This window comes from Heloderma suspectum, chromosome 1 (genome assembly GCF_057233095.1).
Source record: "Heloderma suspectum isolate Gila_16-S chromosome 1, 16-S_ref, whole genome shotgun sequence".
In the NCBI taxonomy this organism is placed as follows: domain Eukaryota; kingdom Metazoa; phylum Chordata; class Lepidosauria; order Squamata; family Helodermatidae; genus Heloderma; species Heloderma suspectum.
The window spans coordinates 379,113,005-379,131,473 of record NC_139458.1 but is presented as its reverse complement, the minus strand read 5'-3'; the positions used below and the strand labels follow the sequence as shown (position 1 = coordinate 379,131,473).

General features: G+C 46.0%; 2 protein-coding genes across 7 annotated transcripts in view; one reads left to right on the top strand and one right to left on the bottom strand.

The window, feature by feature from the left end:
• ABCC10 (ATP binding cassette subfamily C member 10) overlaps nucleotides 1-12,675 on the bottom strand; it is a 32,320-nt gene extending 19,645 nt beyond the window's left edge. For 3 of the 5 annotated variants that reach the window (XR_014786843.1, XR_014786844.1, XM_084828415.1), the window contains exons 1-10: nucleotides 12,545-12,675; nucleotides 11,017-11,206; nucleotides 8,963-10,343; nucleotides 7,532-7,759; nucleotides 6,033-6,189; nucleotides 5,246-5,385; nucleotides 4,979-5,058; nucleotides 3,646-3,817; nucleotides 2,209-2,307; nucleotides 1,792-1,981 (exon numbers count right to left, since the gene is read on the bottom strand). Coding sequence is in view for 3 of the 5 variants with exons in the window: in XM_084828415.1 (XP_084684541.1) it covers nucleotides 1,792-1,981; nucleotides 2,209-2,307; nucleotides 3,646-3,817; nucleotides 4,979-5,058; nucleotides 5,246-5,385; nucleotides 6,033-6,189; nucleotides 7,532-7,759; nucleotides 8,963-10,343; nucleotides 11,017-11,206; nucleotides 12,545-12,590 (2,683 nt within the window). In the remaining 2 variants the exon portion in view is untranslated. Of the gene's footprint in view, nucleotides 1-1,791; nucleotides 1,982-2,208; nucleotides 2,308-3,645; nucleotides 3,818-4,978; nucleotides 5,059-5,245; nucleotides 5,386-6,032; nucleotides 6,190-7,531; nucleotides 7,760-8,962; nucleotides 10,344-11,016; nucleotides 11,207-12,409 lie in introns of all 5 variants that reach the window. The other 2 variants (XM_084828417.1, XM_084828416.1) reach the window with 2 other exon arrangements.
• A 3,775-nt stretch (nucleotides 12,676-16,450) lies between these two features.
• LOC146359914 (zinc finger protein 318-like) overlaps nucleotides 16,451-18,469 on the top strand; it is a 28,007-nt gene continuing 25,988 nt past the window's right edge. For both annotated transcript variants that reach the window (XM_084828413.1, XM_084828414.1), the window contains exon 1: nucleotides 16,451-17,531. In XM_084828413.1, the coding sequence (XP_084684539.1) occupies nucleotides 17,235-17,531 (297 nt within the window). In that variant the 5' untranslated portion in view covers nucleotides 16,451-17,234. The remainder of the gene's footprint in view (nucleotides 17,532-18,469) is intronic.

Sequence of the window (18,469 nt, the reverse complement as noted above, 5' to 3'; positions counted from 1 at the left end):
GGCTTCCCTAACTGGGAAAGGCCACGCACAGCAAAGCCAAGCCACCAAAATCCCCTTCGCTCCTCTGGAGGAACAACAGGGACCTGGCCAGCTCTGCTTTGCCTGCCCCCATTTCATTCCCCCCACTGTGGGAAGGAGGTGGGGCAGGCAAAGCTGAGCTGGGTGTGTTCCGGTCACTCCTCAAGGGAGGAGCAAAGGGGGCTCAGCCGGCTGGGCTTCACTGCATGTGGGGCTTCCCTAATTGAGAAAGCCTTGTGCGGCCAAGCCTGGTGCCTGGCCCAAGCGCTGGGTGGAAGATCCACCGGCACTTGGTCAGGGAGCAAATGATGTCATACCGGGGAGCAAATGACACCCATCTGACATCGTACAGTCCCTGGAGGGCTGGGTGGGGAGTCTGGATTACTGCAATGCATTGTGGCTGCTTTTGAAAATGGCCCGGAAACTTCAGCTGGTACAAAATAGGGCAGCGAGATTGCTAAGGAGGACTGGCCAACATGATCCTATTATGCCAGTACTTTTCCATCAGAACTGGCTGCCAGTCCAGATTCAAAGCCCTGAACAGCTTGGGCCCAAGTTATCTGAAGGATCATCTTCTCCCATATGTACCTGCTTGGACCCTAAGATCAGCTTCTGCAGTCCCTCTCTGGGAGCCCCTGCCAAAGGAAGTGAGGTGGGTGGCTACCAGGAAGAGGGCCTTTTCTGCTGTGGCACCCTGGCTGTGGAATGAGCTTACCAAAGAGGCTCGCCTGGCGCCTACATTGTGCTCTTTCCAGCACCAGGTTGTGCTCTTTCCTTTTTATTTTCCCAGGCATTTTAGTCTTTTAGTTCTGTTGTTTTAAATCTGTTACTGTATTTTAAATCTCTGTATTTCTGCTAGGTTTTATTCTGGTTTTTACTTTTATTTTATATGGTAGTTTTAAACTTTAAATTGTTACAATTTATTTTATGGTTTTAATTGTTGTGAACTGCCCAGAGAGCTTCAGCTGTTGGATAGTATAGAAATGTAAATAAATAAATAAATAAAATTACCTTCCCCCCCCCCCCCTTCCCATTATGGTTCCCTGCTACAAAATCTCTGCTCAACACTAGCTCATCCTTGCTCATGAATCACTATTTGGAAGCCTCATCTGCTTGATCTGCTCCCCTTAATTATTCTTTAACCTAACAATTCTCCCTAACCCTTTTTGGCTCACTTGCACTGTTTTTGCACCTTCCCCTATTCTCCTGGTATTTTGGGAGGGGCCACAGCTCAGTGGTAGAGCCCCTGCTTTGCATGCAGAAGGTGCCAGGTTCGATCCCCAGCTTCTCCAGGTAGGGCAAGGAAAGAATCCTGCCTGAAACCCTGGAGAGCCGCTGCCAGTCAGTGTCGACAATACTGGGCTAGATGGGCCAATGGTCTGACTCGGTATACGGCAGCTTCCTATGTTAACGTACCATATTTTGACTAAATCCAATTATTTTAACGTTATATTATTAAATTACTTTCTGGACTATAAATGCAAAAAATAAAGCATTCAATGAGCTCCACCATGGCTTACAAATAGCAAAATAACAAAAAAATTAACAATTTTAAAACACACATAAAATGTGAATAAAAGAAACATCGCAATTGAATCAATAATGATAACGTATTAAAATCTATAAACAACCGCAGATAAAACAAGCAGATAAATACTACCATCTTGGATGAAAAACAGCAGTCTTCCTCACCCTCCGAATTCCCACTCTGAGAAGGGGAACTCAGTACCCAGGCGGAAAGAAACAAAACTAGTAGAAGGCACCAGACTATACCTGTCTTGAGAATTCTGCCATTGTCCATCAGCAGTAAGATGTCAGCCTTTGCCAGAAACTCAGTTCTGTGTGTGCAAAGAATCCTGGTCTTATGCCTGAGAATTCCCAGAATGCATTTCTGCATAAGGTGATTGGCTACATCTGCATCAACAGCTGCTAGTGGGTCATCAAGAAGGTATAGCTCTTTCTCCTAAGGAAAACAGTGAAACAACTTCAGCCCTTTCCAACCCAGTACTGCATAGGATGGTTAAAACCCCCCAACCAAGAATATCTCTTTTTTCTTTGAGCCTCAGTTCTTCTTATGAGCCAGACTTGTTGGCTGCTCAGGAAGATCCTTGTCAGTGGAAGCCTTGATGCTTCACCAATTCTATTTCAGTACACTGCCCTCTACTGCTACTCATCCTGTCTTTTATCTACCTGGTAAACAGCTCTAGCAAGTGCAACTCGAGCTTTCTGTCCCCCGCTGAGGGTCACTCCATTCTCACCCACCTCTGTCTGATCACCTGCTGGCAAAATCTGAAAGTTAAACAGACAAAAGATAATTAAACAGCTGCTGAATAGATGCAGTGAGATGTAGAAAACTGACATTCAGGATTCCTGGATGTTTGCTTCACACCTCTAGTGCAGGGATGGGCAGAAGGTCAAGCAGGATTTACTAGTAGAGCTCTAGGTGATTTGCAGTACATTGACAAGTGTTTCCAATTCCCAATTTTCTAACAACAGCAACAACTAAAAAGTGTTCTCCCCCTATGTTAGCTTGCTGAAAAAAGACCACTTGGGGGAAAGCCAGGAGTAGATTTTTGTGTGAACTTGGTTCTGGGACTGATCACAAATTCCTGGGCTGAGCATATGCTAAGAGGCACCCTATTTTGCAGCTGGGCTCTGGTTGGTGAACCTCTGAATTCTAGTAAAAAACAAAGTAGATCTCACAAGCCTGAAGCCTGACCCTTCCTGTTGTAGTTCGTCATGGACAAGCAACCATGTGCCAAATGTCTGCATAGAAACCAAAGAGATTAGATGATATTCAGCACCGCCCAAATCAGACCATGGGCTGATTCTGTTTTTGTTGTTGCTCTGAATCCACTGAAAAGTGAGGGAAGCAGAACCTCCCCAATATATTGCAGTGGAGGTATTGTTAGCTTTACAGTGTAAGCATGGCAAGTGATGTGGCAACGCTTTGCAAGAGAATATTGCAAACCTGAGCCAAAAAACTGTTCCTCCTTTCCAGTTTCCTTCAGTCCTAAGGCTGGGCATAAGAATATACCCAAAGCTTATCATTCAAGAACGATGACTGCAGAAGTAAAAGACTAGGGATAATAATAAATAGTAAAGATATATTGACCACAATCCAAAGGAAACTAGTTGGGCTTAAGTCTCATTTGAGTTAATGGGACAGGTTAATTGGTTTAAATGGGGCTTGATTTCATTGATTTAAATGAAGGGGTGGGTAAACATGACAAAATTTCTTTAGATTGGGGCAGATTTAGCTTGTATACAAAAATTCACATTAAGAAAGCATAACATAGAATTTTAAAAAATAAAGGATCTGAGTACTCAGTTTGCCAATGTGATTAGTTCTGGAGATTGCTGAATCATGAAGCTAGAAAATAGCTCTGGAAGTCCCCAAAGCTCCATGGCACTACTAAGCTTTGGTCGCTCCTCTCCTCAATTTAAGTAGCTTGAGACTACATGATTCAAAATCCAATCTATTAAAAAAATCTTACTCCAACAGTGTTCTACATCAGGAACTCCCAAGGTCAGGTTATATAGCAAGGTGTAAATGTTGAAACACTGCTTTAGAGCAATATTGTTCCTAGGGAGTTTGGGAATATATTTTCATTATAGGACACTCACATTCAAGTCATCAGAGAGCGCACAGGCCTCTATTATGTCCTGGTAAAATCTGGCATCGTATTCCTTCCCAAAGAGGATGTTTTCTCGGATGCTGGTAAACTGGATCCAGGGTTCTTGTGTGGCCAAGCCAAATCCTTTCTCCAGATCGCAAAGGTAAACATGCTCACCTTGACTGCATGCATCCGAGAGATGGGCAGCAGAAACAGACAAAAAAAGAGGAATGTCAAAGTGCCATCAGAGTCAGTTTGGAAAATGGGCCTTGTCAGTAGTTAATCTCTACGAAGTCTGGTGCTGGACCTCCATGCCCCTAAGCCATGTTGTCTGTCAGAGAAGTCTTTCCCCTACCAGAGGGCTTGTTGTGAGTACCCAGTAGTGAGGGAAACACCCTCTGAATGGGCCCTGTGAATGTTCTTAGAGTACCTAATGCATCAGCATTGCTGAAGCTAGGCAAGTGCGAACCCATTCAGTTGCTTGGAGGGGAGGCCACTGGGAATTCCATGTGTAAGACCAAGTTATAAGTACAATAAACAAACTCCAGCTTTTGGAGGCGTTCACCACAGCCAATACCCATAAAGAGAGTCCAGCCCCAGATGATTTCAAAAGTCAGGATGGGCAAGAATCCAAAGAGGAAGTGGTTGGTCTCATCATTCCAAATATCTTGTTGACATCCTCAGGCTGCACAAGGTGAAAGGTGTCCATAATAGGACCAGATGGTGCCTTGGCTCCATCCATCTCTGTTTCTGTTAAAACTACTGTAGACTGAGAGATCCTTGGGCCTATTGGATTGGTAGGTATGAATTCATTGCTGTAGTGCTATGCAGTTAGAACAGCTAGGAAACCTAGGATACTTTAAAACTAGACTGGCTGGAGGAAATTTTAGTAGCAAGATCCAGCATAGGGCATAATAATATATTATTTAAATTGCTGTATTAGTATTTGCTCTGTCAATCATTGCTATTATTCTTTTATTCACACTGCACTGCCTAGATTATTCTTGCTTTTTCCTTTAGTCAAATTGCATTGCCTTGTCAATTATGTTGCATTGCTTGCATGGGGTTTCCCTTATTTTATTGTACAGTTATTTGGGGCGTATAATATTAATTTACTACTGTTCCTGTAGTGATCATACTACATTGATAAATAATTCATTTCTGTTAGAATCATATGTCTGTAGTCCTTGACTCTGGTTCAGTTTTACCCACTTGAGTGCAAATTGGAACCCAGATTAACAGGGCTGAGCTCTGGTAAGCCCTAATTAAAATTAAGCCTTAGGTCTAGCAAACAAAATCATGGGTTCTAAGAAATGAGGAGCAAAGGGGCATTAACTATTTACCTACTGAGTTCTCCGGTGATTGCTGCAAGCAAAGTACTCTTCCCACATCCAACCTTCCCAACGACCCCCACCAGTGCGCCCTACAGAGGGAAAGAAGCACCAGCAGTTTCACAGTGTAATCCTCACCCTTTCTGTATCACTCTGTAAATTTTCATTCATTCATTTGGAGCATGTCCTTGCTCTCTCAACAAAATGAAGTACTAAACCTCTCCTATTAAGTGCCTTACGTAATGCCATTTCCCTGTGGCATTGCTTCTCCTTGCTCACCTTTGTCACCACCAGATCTTGAATAAAGAGCTGCAAGCTTCCTCTAGGTATTAAGGGTTCAGTGCTTTCTTTGTTTGCTGGTGACCAAGAAAAGGTGGAATGGTGCATTTCTAGGGCAGACGATGGATCGGAAGGCCCAGCTGCAATGGAAAAGCATTACAGTCTCCAAGAGGTGCATTTGGGAACTGTGAGTGGCATATCACAGAAAAAAAGCTTTCTGTTTTGATTTCAGAGACACTGTATATATATTTCCCCTCTAATAGTGAAACTGACTGGCAACAAGACGGTGAATGCCAACAAGACTGTAACCAAAAGCAAGAGTTAGGTATTAGCATGCTCAGGGAACCCCAAAGTTAGCAGAAGTTTAAACAAGACCTTTTAAAAAATCACAAAACGAAAGGGGGGAAATTCCCAAAAATAGCACATTGAGGACTGAGCATGCTCCACAGAATACTGACTGTCAGTTGGAAGAGAAAAATGGAAAATGGGAGGGGCAGAGGGATAGAATGGAGTATTCTTGAGGAGGGCATGATGGGTTGGCTGGAATCTTGAAAAGCAGCACTGCTATTAGGAGGTGGGGATACACTGCAATATTTTGTTGCACGTGCAACTTGTATAAGTGAAAGATGAACACCAAATTCTATTATAGCTTCTCCATCCAAGCAGAGTACACAGAGCATCTCCTTGCTCTTTTCGCAACTACTCCCCATGCGGCAAAAATACTTAAATCCCCATGTTGATGTCTCAGCCAACAGCTTCTCTACTTCACTTCCCCTGGCCATCATACCTCTGCTGTAGTAAGCATCCAGATCCTGGTCTGCGAGCTCGAGGAAGTGCTGGATTCGATCCAGAGATACTTTAGCTTCCAAGATCCCATTCAACACCCAGGGAAAATTATTGAGAGGGAGAATGAGCATCCCAACAAGTGCCAAAGCTGTAAACACCTGTGGTGGACAGAGAAGAATTCATGGGAGGCAATGCTAGCATTTCAGACCCAACAAATAGAGCAGCATTTTGGCACAGTCAGAAATAATGAAGAGGAAGCAAATGCAGATGGCCTTGTAGAATTGGGAGGATAATGCTCAGGCACATGTACGCTGAAGCAAAGAAAAAGTACACATTTCCCATCAACTGATCTGGATCCAAATCCTGTGCTCAGAATCATGCAAATTAAGTATATTAATACACACTGGCTTCCTTTGCACAATTGCAGGCCAAGACTAAGAGAGCAAGAAGGTGACACCAGCTCCTTTTGGCTTCTCCTCTCACTGAACTGTTTCCATCCCAGCGGATTGTTATCAGAACTCTATAACTTCAAGAACTGGTAGCTGGATTTGCTTCTTTTTTTTTCTCCCTCCCTTTCCCCTTTCGTGCCCTATCTTTTTAGATTATAAGCCTGAGGGTAGGGACTGTCTTTTATTGCTCAATAAACTGATCTGAGAGCAGGGAAAATGCTTTAAATACATACATACTTGAATTGGATGCTCAAAAACTCTTTAGGAAAAAAACAGGAGGGGGGAATCCCCAAAACAGCCCCATAGACTCAAATACATACTCAGTGGTCACAGAATACTGCCTGCCTGTTAGGAGGCAAAGGAAAACTGTGGTAGGTGGGGTGGAGAATGGAATGATGTGTCTGGAACCCTGAACAAAAGCATTTCACACTGCAACATTTTGTTACAGGACCCCACTTGTACTTTCTAAAGCCATTTCACATACCATGATTGTTAGCATATCTACCTATTCATTTTTTTAAAATTCTACCTCGCACCTTTGCATTTAACAAAACTCCCAAGGCAGCTAACATTCATAATGTTTAAAACAAAGATTTAAAACAAGAAAAACAAAACAGTTTTAAACAAACAAGAACAGCAGATGAAATTTCCAGATGGAAACCAGGCATAGTCACATTGAAAGCCTGCTGGAACAAAAATATCAAGTGGCATCAGCATAATATCAGGGAGAGAGCCTGACTGATCACCTGGGTGAGGAATTCCAGAAACTGGGTGCCACAGGGGACAACGCCCTTTCACACACCCCAATCCAGATAGTGGAAGGACATGCAAAAGGGCCTCTCCTGTTGAACTCAGTGGGCAGATAAGATCATTTGGGAAGAGACAGTCATTTAAGTATGCAAATCCCAAACTGTTTAGAGGTTTAAAGCTCATGACCCATACTTTGAATTGAACCTGGAAATGGACTGGTCATCAATGAAGCTGAAATAACAAAGTAGTCATTCCTGTAACCCAAGTAGAGGGATTGCCCTGAAATGGCCACACCTCTTACCTTGGTAGCAGAGAGCTGGTGTCCTAGTAGAACGTAAGTGAGAAAGATGACAATGGAGACGACGACAGGCAATGCTGCCCAGAGGTAGACACACACAGCATCTAGGTATTTGATTGCTTGCAGGCTCTTCAGCTCCTTGGCTCGGCAAGCATACACTCTAGAGCCAAAATGTTGCTCCCAAGTGTAGAACTTGATCACTCGCATGCCACACAAGAACTCCATCATCAGCTGTGGGTGGAAGTAGACACAACAGAACAGTCAGCATGTCTCTTTCACAGACACACATACAGAGCCATCTAATTCAGCTAGGCTCTAAGTTACCCATACCAGACAACACAGAGAACCTAAGCCATGTTTCCTTCTTGCTTGGTACCATATCTGAGAAACAAAGTGCAATACAATTACAGAGATATTCCAATTATGTGATTGTAGCCAGAAACCAAAACCTTTTCAATGAGATGTTACAGAAAGGGAAACATTCCTTGGGGAGGACTATATGGTAGAGCACATATTTTTGCACACAAGAGGTCTCAGCTCCAATTCCAAGTATCTCCAGCAGCAGGGCTGGGAAAGATCTTTGCCTGAGGCCTGGGAGAGACACTGCCCACTTGAGTAGGCAACACCATGCTATATGGATCAGCATAGTGGGATCTGGCCATCAGTTGGGGTTGCTCTAGCTCTGGATTTCTTGCATCATTCTGTGGGTTGGACTAGGTGGCCTACAAGGCCCCCTCCAACTGTATGATTCTATGCTCTGACTCAGTGTAAAGCAGTTTAATATGTTCATACGTTGTTTGTTGACAGCTCAATATCAATGTGGGCATTGCAAGCAGATTTTCTGAAGAATCCAGCTACAAAGAAATTCTGCACTTTTAAGGTTTCTGAAGCTGGCAAACCAGAGCTGACCCAAGACGTTTTGATGCCTAAGGTGGAAAACCAAAATAGCACCCCTTCCAGCTCATTGACATGGACCGCAATCCATCAGAGAATGATCCTGTGCAAGCCTCATCAAAAGGAACTAAACTGTGCATGAGCTCTCCCATGTTCTTGCACAGCTACTGTTTCAATGGGGGCTGTGCAGGAGAACTTCTAGTGGATTGTGCCCCATAGATTAGATCACTCTTTCTCCCATTCCGCCACCCTGAATGGCACCCAAAATCTGCTGCCTGAAGAGGATGGCCCCATCTCAAGGTAAGGCTGTCTCTAGGAAGAAGTATATTGATATTGCCTCTCAACTGTTTTTGTCATTTGTTGATTAGCCTATCCTACTGGTTCATTACTACCTCTAAATCACGAAGACCCAGTTATTATTTCTGCTGCCTAATATTATTTTTATCATTAGAACCTAAAGGACTTTAAGCCAAAGTTGCAGGAGCAATCAGGAGGCAAACATAATAGGGAACTCTGAAATGCCACAGATCCCCTTCTCACCTTGACACGTACGTCTTTGTGCTTCAGCATCTCCTTGTTGTTCTCCATGATGCGATTTGCAACAACTTTATTAATGGGCACAAGTAGCAGAGCCAAAGCCAGCCCTCCCAGGAAGGCGATGCCTACCTGCTGGTACAGGAGGTAGAGCGTGATGGCAAATTGGAAGGGAAGACTCCAGAGTTCATGGAAACTGAAGCAGAAGTTGACCAACCGATCAGTGTCCGTGCTCATAAAGTTGACAATCTCGCCTGTGGTGAAGCCAGACAGGCTACTGCCACTCACCCGGAGGGCTTTCTGGTAGATGGCAGAGATGACTGCTGTGCGCACCATGAGCGTCACCTTGTTGATCTCATAACTGAACTGGTTACGCAAAATGGCACCCAGGAAGGAACCAGCAAAGAGTCCCAGTGCATACGCCACTCCGTGGCTCAGAGGTTCCTGGTGTGATTCCATGAAACTGACCAGCAAGTTCAGAAGCAGGGGCCCGGAGAATCCCAAAAGGCTGGCAGCCAGTTTGAGAAGGCCCAGGGAGTAGTAGTGTAGCCCAAAAGCTGCATGCAGTACTGAAAGGAGACATACGGACCTTTGAGTATCATGCGGACATGCTGGAGGTGGATATTCAACACCTCCCACATCACTGTTGGCAAATAATCTGTTTGTGGAAGATGCAGTCTCTTCATGCTCTTGGCCGAGAACAGCCTTTTCTTGCCAGCAGGAGCAGAAGCGCTTACGGACTCTTTCAGCCTGGAGCTGTTGAGGGAGCTGATAGACATCTTGTGGCTGATTCAGCATGCAATCGTAGCCACGCTTCATAAGGGGATTCATCCAGGCGTAGGAGAAGCGTGAGAGCCAGCTCTCTCCATCCTCGGCCACTCCCTGGCAAATGGGTGCAGAAATCTCTGAGGCTATAAGCAGGGGCTCATGCTGGCAGGAATCATTGATGGAGCAAAAATCTTGCCTGTTGGCCACAGGGATGATGTACCCAATTACACAGAGAAGCAGAGAGGCCAACTGCAGGCAGAGGATAGAGAGTCTGAAGATGGTGACAGGTTGAAGATGGTGACTACCTGTCACAGTCTGGCAGCACCACACCAATGTGATAATAAGGGATGGGATTGGAAGGAAGACAAGGATCAGTAGGATTGCAGGGCCACGGCTGAAACTGAATGGAGACTTGTAGAGAGCAAGCAGTGCCAAGCTGTGAGTAAGCCACGCCAATGTAGCTATGCCACTTGACAGTATTTCGAGGTATAAGAGATCCAATTTCTGTCGCCAAATGGTTGCTAGGATTATGTCAAGAATGGACAAACCAGCAAGTATAAAGGATGCAGCAATTCTGCATTTCCATCCAGGTCTGTACACAACCTGAGATACTAAAGATCTAGTAAAGAGAGAAGAGAAAGCATTAGAGTGGAGTCTCATCCCTTCTTCTGATGTCCACTCATTTTTTGCTGTTCATTCCTGAAAATCTATATGCCTCATTGCCTAGCCTTTGAAGGAATCGCCACACTGGATATACACTGATTCAGGCAAAATAGCTGTGCTGTCTGGTATGCTATTTGTGATTACGTTTTCATTAAACCACACAAAGATTCAACCCTGCAAACATTATGTTTACAGGTATTCCTATAAGCTCCCCCAACAGTGAATATGGTTTTGTGTGGTGCGATCTTAAGCAAGTTTCAGTGGGACATACTCCTGAGTAAGTGTCCTCAGGATTGTAGTGCTAATGCACCTCAGTGATCAGAAAACCAAAGAAGGCAGGAAGCAAAGTCAGTGAACAGTGATGGATGTCTAAGCAGAGCAATCCTTGACTAGGCATGGGAAAAGTGGTAGAAAAGATGGTATTCATGTGCTTCAGTGGTCAGAACACTGAACAAGATGCTAGACTACACAAGTAGAGTGCCAAGGAGGGGAATCACTTCACACTATCGGCACAAAAATGCACCCTCACAATTTGAATATCCTATTCCGATCGCAGTATTCAGGCACTCTATATATATAATTTGTGTGTGGTGAGATTTCGCTCATACAATGTGACCCTCTAACTATACCTTGGTGTTCCTATGTAGCAGGCACTGATTACAGCGAGGATCACGTGAGGAATCATGTTTAAAATCAGCTGGTTAAAACAGTGGCCTACACTGCTGTGGACCCAGACTGGAAGTGGGTCTACTGGACTGGTCCCACACAGATTAGCCAGGATCTCCTCCATCCTCCTCCAGGAACAACAGCCAAAAGTTCCTAAGGGAAAACAGAGGAACACACTGAATTAAGCATATAAAATAATCTGCTGCCCTAGCCTGAGAATTCTTACAGACCCAGTTTGTATGATCAAACAACCCATGGTTTGTTAACTATGGGTTGTTTGTGAGTGCATCAGAGCAAACATGCTAGTTCCCACCCGCTCATGCTTTCAATTAACAACCCAGGAACACCATTCTCTGATTTTATTTTGGTATCAGAGCTCTCACAGGAATAAGAAAGCAGAGATGAGATGACCCAACCACGATCAGGTCAAGGAACAAAGTAGTAAGGCCCATTAAATGGGGAGAAACTTTTGGTACACACCATTTTGGAAAAAATAAGACTATCAGCAACATAATTTTTTTTAAATGCAATAATGGAACATAGTCTTTTTACTTTTTAAAAAACTCGGTTAAAATGTAATTTATGCTAGATCTTCAACCTATTGTGCATGTTGCCACTGTTCTAAATCTTTGCATGGCGCAGTAGGAGCATGCGTGTGTGCGCAAGTGAGAGAGGAAGAAAAAGGAAAGGTTCCTTCTGTGCAAGCACCGCGTCATTGCTGACTCCTAGAGGGACACCGCTTTCGCTGGCGTTTTCATGGCAGACTATAGAGAGATGGTTATTATTTCTTAGCATCATCTCTACCAGTAGCTAAGGGCTATCCTGCTCAGTTTATTAACATTTCTGGCATGATTGGTGACTGTAGATAGGTGTCAGGGCTCAATATGCACAAAACCCTCCCCTGCCCCATCCCAGGATGCAGGAAGGCTGGCTCTGGCCACCAAACGCTGCTTTCTGAACTCAGCTGAAACCCTGCCACAGAAAACCAGGAAGAGGACTCTGTGTGCCTTGCCAACACCTCAGATCTTCTCAGGCTTCAGGCAACGAGGGACTAGGATGGGCAGACTGATGACGGCTTTTTCACATATGGGAGTTAAAGCGGATGCCCCCTTTGCAATATGAATATAAAGCCTGCATCGGCCAGTATCCTCACGCGAGTTACAAATGCCTCTCGTCCCTAAGAAAACATCCGGATGTTAATATAAGGAACGCGCACGAAAGGCTCCGAGGCTAATGTGTGAAACCACATCTCCGAAGAAGAGGGAAGGAAGGGGATCTACTTAAAAGCCAGGCGGAAGCCGGATACACAAAAGAGAGCAAAGGGTGGAAGAGGGGCAGAGGTTTGTTTTTACTCACCTTCCTGCTCCAATCGAGCCCTGACACTCGCACCGAGCCTCTCCCACCCACTGACTTCCTAGTTATGGTGGGAGAGTAACGTAATCTGAGCCACTTTTCATCAGCTCACCACCCCCTTCCCATTCCACGCAGTACCTGGAACAAGTGCCAGAGCCGGAACTCCAAAGCCGGCTTCATTCATAGACCCAAAAAAATGGGCTGAAAGTGTATTTGTATGGAGACTGGGCTTCCTGGTTTCTTTGCCGCCATGTTTTGTTTTGTTTTTGCATTAGAGGGTGAATGTGACAGATGCTTATAGGAGACAAGGGAGATATGCAGGGCTTCATCATAGTTGAACCGCCCCGCCCTCCCCTCCCCCAGGCTCAAGTAGAATAACTAAAATAAAACAAGAATTCACATGTGGGACCTGTAAGAAAACGAAATAATCTGTGTGTGTGTGTGTGTGAATGAGAGATGGGGGAGGTTAGTTTTAGGGGAGCAGGAAATGGGGATTCTGAGATTTATTGCGCCTGTATCATGGGTTGATCAGTTTGCTGCTATCCTTCTCATACAGATTGGGAGGGGAGGGGCAGACTGAGAGTGGTTTACAGCAACTCTTCATCGTAATCCGGTGTTATCAACCCACTATTGCGGGTTCGGGGTGGCGAGGCTGAACATGTTGTGGCTTCCAACAGCCCAGTTAGGGAATGCCCGTGTTCTAAGTCAGCTAAAATCGCATAGTCGTGTTGACTACAGGTAGCACAGCAAACGGGTGGCCCATACAAAACACTACCCGCGTTACAACAAAGGGAAATCTAGTTAAAAGGTCACCTGCATGGTCTCCTCAGAAGACCCCCCCCCTACACACACACACCACTGTGGTTCATTGGATGCAGTTTTTAGGGTGAAACGGAGGTCTCAAGTGTATCAGGTAATAAAGAGTACGTTGCTCTGCATTTTCTCTATGGGCTGTTTGCTCCCCTGCTGGAACCAACTTTTTCCCTCGCCTAGCGGCCCCTAGTGTCCGGAAGGGTGCTTTATAGCAGCAAGTGGGCAAGGAGTGGATGAATCAATCGTAGACTGACCCATGGGGCAGGATACCGATTTTGACTCTACCCCGACCCCCAGCTTCGAGAGCTGCCGGTAGAAATCAATGGAACAATCCAAGATTTTAGATGTGACTGGGCAACAGTGTATTCACCCCCAAGCATTATATGGGAGAGCATTCTAAGAGCCTGAAGTAGTTCATCCCTGGAAAAACTAACCATTTAATTTTGCTTATATAAAATGGCGCTTGGGGGCTATTTGGAAGTACACCTGGCAAAACAACGCATGAATAACCAATGGTTCTGGGTTCACATGTAACAACAACCCATATTTAAAGCAACCCAGAATTCACAACCCAACAACAAACCATGGGTTCTCTTCCTGGGCTGTTTGTGGTTAACCCATAGTTCTGGATTTGCATGTATTGACAACTCAGGATTCAACAACTCATACTCAACCCATGCTCTGGATTGTTATGTGTGAACCAGGCGAATGTCTGGGCTTAACTACAAATCTTGGGCTACCACTATATAATACAACCAGAGAGGCAGGCATCCTTTTGGAACAGGAATGCAAATCTCCATGTTCTCTTATATACTAAAAGTGAACTCATTTTCTGAGTGTAGATCCTTGCATAGCCACATTGGCATCATCCATGCACAAAAGGCTTTGATGTATCAGTAGGCTTGGGGGGTGGGGGGTGGGGGGATCCAAGGTTTGCAGCAATACAAAAAATCTTTTTAAAAAACGCAATGGGGGACGAAAGACCCCAAACACCTCAGTGACACCTGAGCATGCTCAGTGGGCTTGGAATGTTGACTGACTGATGGGGCAGGCAGAGAATGGAAAACCAGAGGAGGGGGGGATGGAATAGAGCAGCCTTCTCCAACTTGGTGCCCTCTATCAGTCCCAGCCAACATTGCCAATGGTCAAGAATGCTAGGAATTGTAGTCTAAAATATCTGGAGGGCACCAAGTTATAGAGATTTTGAAAGAGGGTCTGGCTGGCTGGACATTGAACAGGAACACTCCACACTGCAACATTTTGTTGCAGCTTTCACTTGTCATTGGAGTGTTGAGGAATCAGTGTTCCTTTCTCTGAACCTGAAGATCCTTTCCCCTTTCTGTAGCTCTCTTTTCTATTAACTGTGGCTTATACTGCAAAAGCTGCAAAAGACAGGATGTCAGGTAAGTTACAGCAACTGGTAACCCTGGCCAAATTCACCCAGTTGCCAATCTGCTTACCAACCCAGACACGAAGAGTGGTGTAGGGAAGTAGCCAACAAGCCAATTTGGGGATGGGGTCAGAAACTTGGCTGACATTCCCCACTCCCTTCCAGTTTCTGGTTAAAGATATAAATGCCTGAAGCAACAAATTCATATGCAAGAAGAAATAACTGACACTTACCCAAGATCTTTGTGGTTCTTTAAAGTTCTAGGAAACCCCAAATCATGGACTAAGTACCACAAGAAAGTCCCCAATTACCACTGACTTCCTATTTGAATGTTTTCAGCTTCTCAATGTGAAGCCTCCTTTCACATTAGACTTGTTTTTGCTATGATATTGAAGATATGGACAATGTTTATGGAGGATCAAATATTCTCTATAGGCATTGCAATCCTAAGAATGTTTATTAAGAAGTATTTTACAATATTTATTCAAAGTATGTATGCCTCACCTTCCACCAGTGATATCCAAGGCAGCTTATGTACAAAATTAAAATTCAGGAATTAAAAAAACAAAATAAGCCAAACTAACAGGGCTGGCCCTACAATGACTCAGCCTGATGTGGGTGCATCAGGCAGCAAAATGGGAAGAGTGGCAAATTGCGCCACTATCCCACTCCAAAGGGCCCACCACTTCTTGGTATTGCTGGCTGCTTGCTTGGCTGGCTGGCTGCTCACTTCTGTGCACCCAACTACCTGCCCCCTGAGCCATTGCTCCCGCCCAGCCACCCACACACCCTCCCGCCTGACCTGTGGTGGCTGGCGTGCGTGTGCACGAGAAAGAGTAACCGGCTGGGTTGGCTGGCCAGCCAAGCAGTTTGGATGGGAGGGAGGCGGGCAAGTGAGAGAACGAGCAGCCACTCCAGTTCACCCAACTATTCCCCTCTCACCCCACTTAGCCAGCCAGCTAACCCAGCTGGCCGCTCTCTCACGTGCCCACCCAGCCATCGCGCCCACCCAGCCACCTGGTGCTGCCTTGTGCCCAAGCCACAGGGCACCTGGGAGAGGTCGGCTGAACTATTGCAAGAGGTCCCAACCCTCTTGCGATAGTTTGGGACCTCTCGCAACCTCAGAAGGTTGGGACCCCCAGAGCAGGTCCTTTGCTGACAATTTCAGTCCACAGTTTCATACAGGAATAGGTACCCTTACTGAATTCAGTGAGATTTGTTCCCTAGTAAGCGTGTTTAGGACTGCGTTCTAAATTCCCACAACACAGTCCAAGTCACATCCTAACATCTCGAGATATATTTCCATTGAGTGCTTAGCAGTAGTCCTTCACCAGGCTTGAGTTACCAGTCCTGGGTCATAGATTTATGTCCCCGAAGGACTCCCAGGATATAGACCCAAGTTATACTTCAATATGATTAGATACAATGTGGCATGAATAGCATGTGGAATTGTATGAGTTATTTGCAATGTTTAGAAGTCAACACATCAGCAGTAACTCTCTAAAGCTGCAATCCTCTGAACACTTGCTCAGGAGTAAGTGTGCCTAAACTCAGTAGCACTTCCTTTTGCATAAGCGTGCACCATCAGGACGTACACTTGAAGGACCACAGCATAAGGTTCCTTCTTCAATAGTAAGAACCTCCCTCATGCACTGAATACAAAGCCCCCATGAACAGCTGCATGACAAGTGCGCATTCAACCGGTGCCATTTCCCCTCCACGCATGGCTGCAGCCAAGGTTCTCATCAGGACCAGCCCTGCCTGCAGGCAGTCAGGCAACCTCTTCAGGCAGTAGATTTTGGCATCATGAAAACGCAGCAAACCGTTAGTTGTTTAACGTGTTATTATTGTAGTTTTACCGTCAAGGATTAGGAGTGCTTGTGAGACTTTCCTGCCTCATGTGCCAAAGTAATTAAGGGTGCAATCCTATGCATGATTAGACAGAAAAAAGTCCTACAACTCCCAGCATTCCCAGCTTGGCTGGCTGGGGAATGCTGGGAATTGTAGGCCTTTTTTCTGTCTAAACACGCATAGGATTGCGCCCTGAACAGGCTTTGGGAACACCTTGACTTGGGTGACTGGGCGAATAGGCGCCATTTGAAGCCTCAGGCAGAAACATGTCTAACGTACTAAAATGTACCAAGCTTTTACTCGCCACACTAGTATTTAAACGTAGAGAAGCTTTGGCGGGCGGGATTCCTTCGGGTGCCCTAGAAGTACTAAATTACTCATAACGCGGTGGGTGGCCGCGCACTCTGCCCTTCGCGCGGACCATCTCCCGAAGCGCGTCTTTTCTCTCAGCCACGGCACTCGAGCTCCGCCCTCCACCATTTTGTCCGTCTCTGCGCGTTTTGTCCGCTGGTCTCGCGACACCTCCTTTCGTTCGACCCCGCCTCCTTCTTGCCACGTGACTAGAATTCCATCCCCGCCATCTTGTATGGGTGCCCGAAGAAAGCCTCCTCAGCCGCGCCACTTGCGTTTGCGTCCGGTGCGCATGCGCATGGAGTGCGGCGAGGGGCGGTCGGTGGGTGGCCGGGAGAGAGGAGTGGGCTCGAAAGACAGCGGGTGAATGAGGGCGGCCGGCCGCCCTCCCAGGCCCTCTACGCCGCCGCTCGCATCATCATCATGTACCGTGCCAGTAGCGGCCGCTCGAACGTGTCGTCCTCCAGCCGATCCAAAGAGAGCAGTAGCTCGGGCTCCCGCAGTTCTCGGTCCGGTGCCTCCACGTCCGGCTCGACTCGAGGCCGTAGCCCGCGCCGCTCGCGCTCGCCCTCTCCTCGGGGCCGCCGCCACCGCTCGCCGTCCAGCAGCCGCTCTTCTCGCCGCTCGCCGTCCCCGCGCCGCAGTAGTCGGATACGCTCTCCGTCAGGGGGGAGTTGGAGCTGCCTCGGTTCCGAGCAGCGGGACAGCAGCCTTACCCGGGTAACGACCTTTGAGGACCCGGCCTCGCGGAAAGTACTCCGCCGTCCCCTTCCCTCCCCATGTCCATGGTAACGGCTGCCCGCCCACTCGCCTCCCGACACTCGCAGGCGCTCATAAACAGAGCGCCTCTCCTTTCCGTCACCCCGTTTTCACGTAGATCCCAGGAAAGGCGCTCCCCAGCCCGAAATATGTGCTAAGGCCGCTCTCTGGGCTAGTGCCGAGAAACCTCTGGCACCCCAAACAGTTGCATCTGTATAAACACACTCTTGATAATTTACCGGTACGAAATCGAGATACCTTCTTAAAAGGGAGTTTTGAGTACTTACATAATTTTTATTAAATGGCACGCCGTTTTAACCATTGTTGGAGGGCCCGATGGAGGGAGAGTGGTAGTTTGTCACAAAGCAGAGAAAGAAATGTTGGTAACTTTGCAGTACAATGTAGGTATTTCTGGGGAGTAAGCCCCATTGAATCTAGTAGGGCTTACTTCTGAGTAACATGTATAAGGTAGGGCTGCACGTTGATTTGTTCCTGTGAACATACCTTCATGTTTGCATGAAGTGGTTATATAGTTATCTTCACACATAAAAAGCCACTTGACAAAGTTGTAGGCAACTTGCAGAGCTTGTCTGTAGATCTTGGTTGTGGAGTGGGACAGCTTGGTTATTTCACTACAGATTGGTAGGCAATTGAATTAATTCGAGAGGTAGGAGAGAATAGGGTTTATGAATAAACGTGGTTAGGTTCAGGCAGAAAATCTGTTCAAGTAGACTAGGTTTTGGAAAAGTGTATAATGTGGTTTTCACATATGTATAAATAATGGAATAGTTAAGATCTACAAAGTAGGCAAATATATACAGGGACGAGAAGTATTTAACAGTGCAATCCTGTGTATGCTTACCTAGGAGTAGGTCCCATTGAAATTAATGGGACTTGCT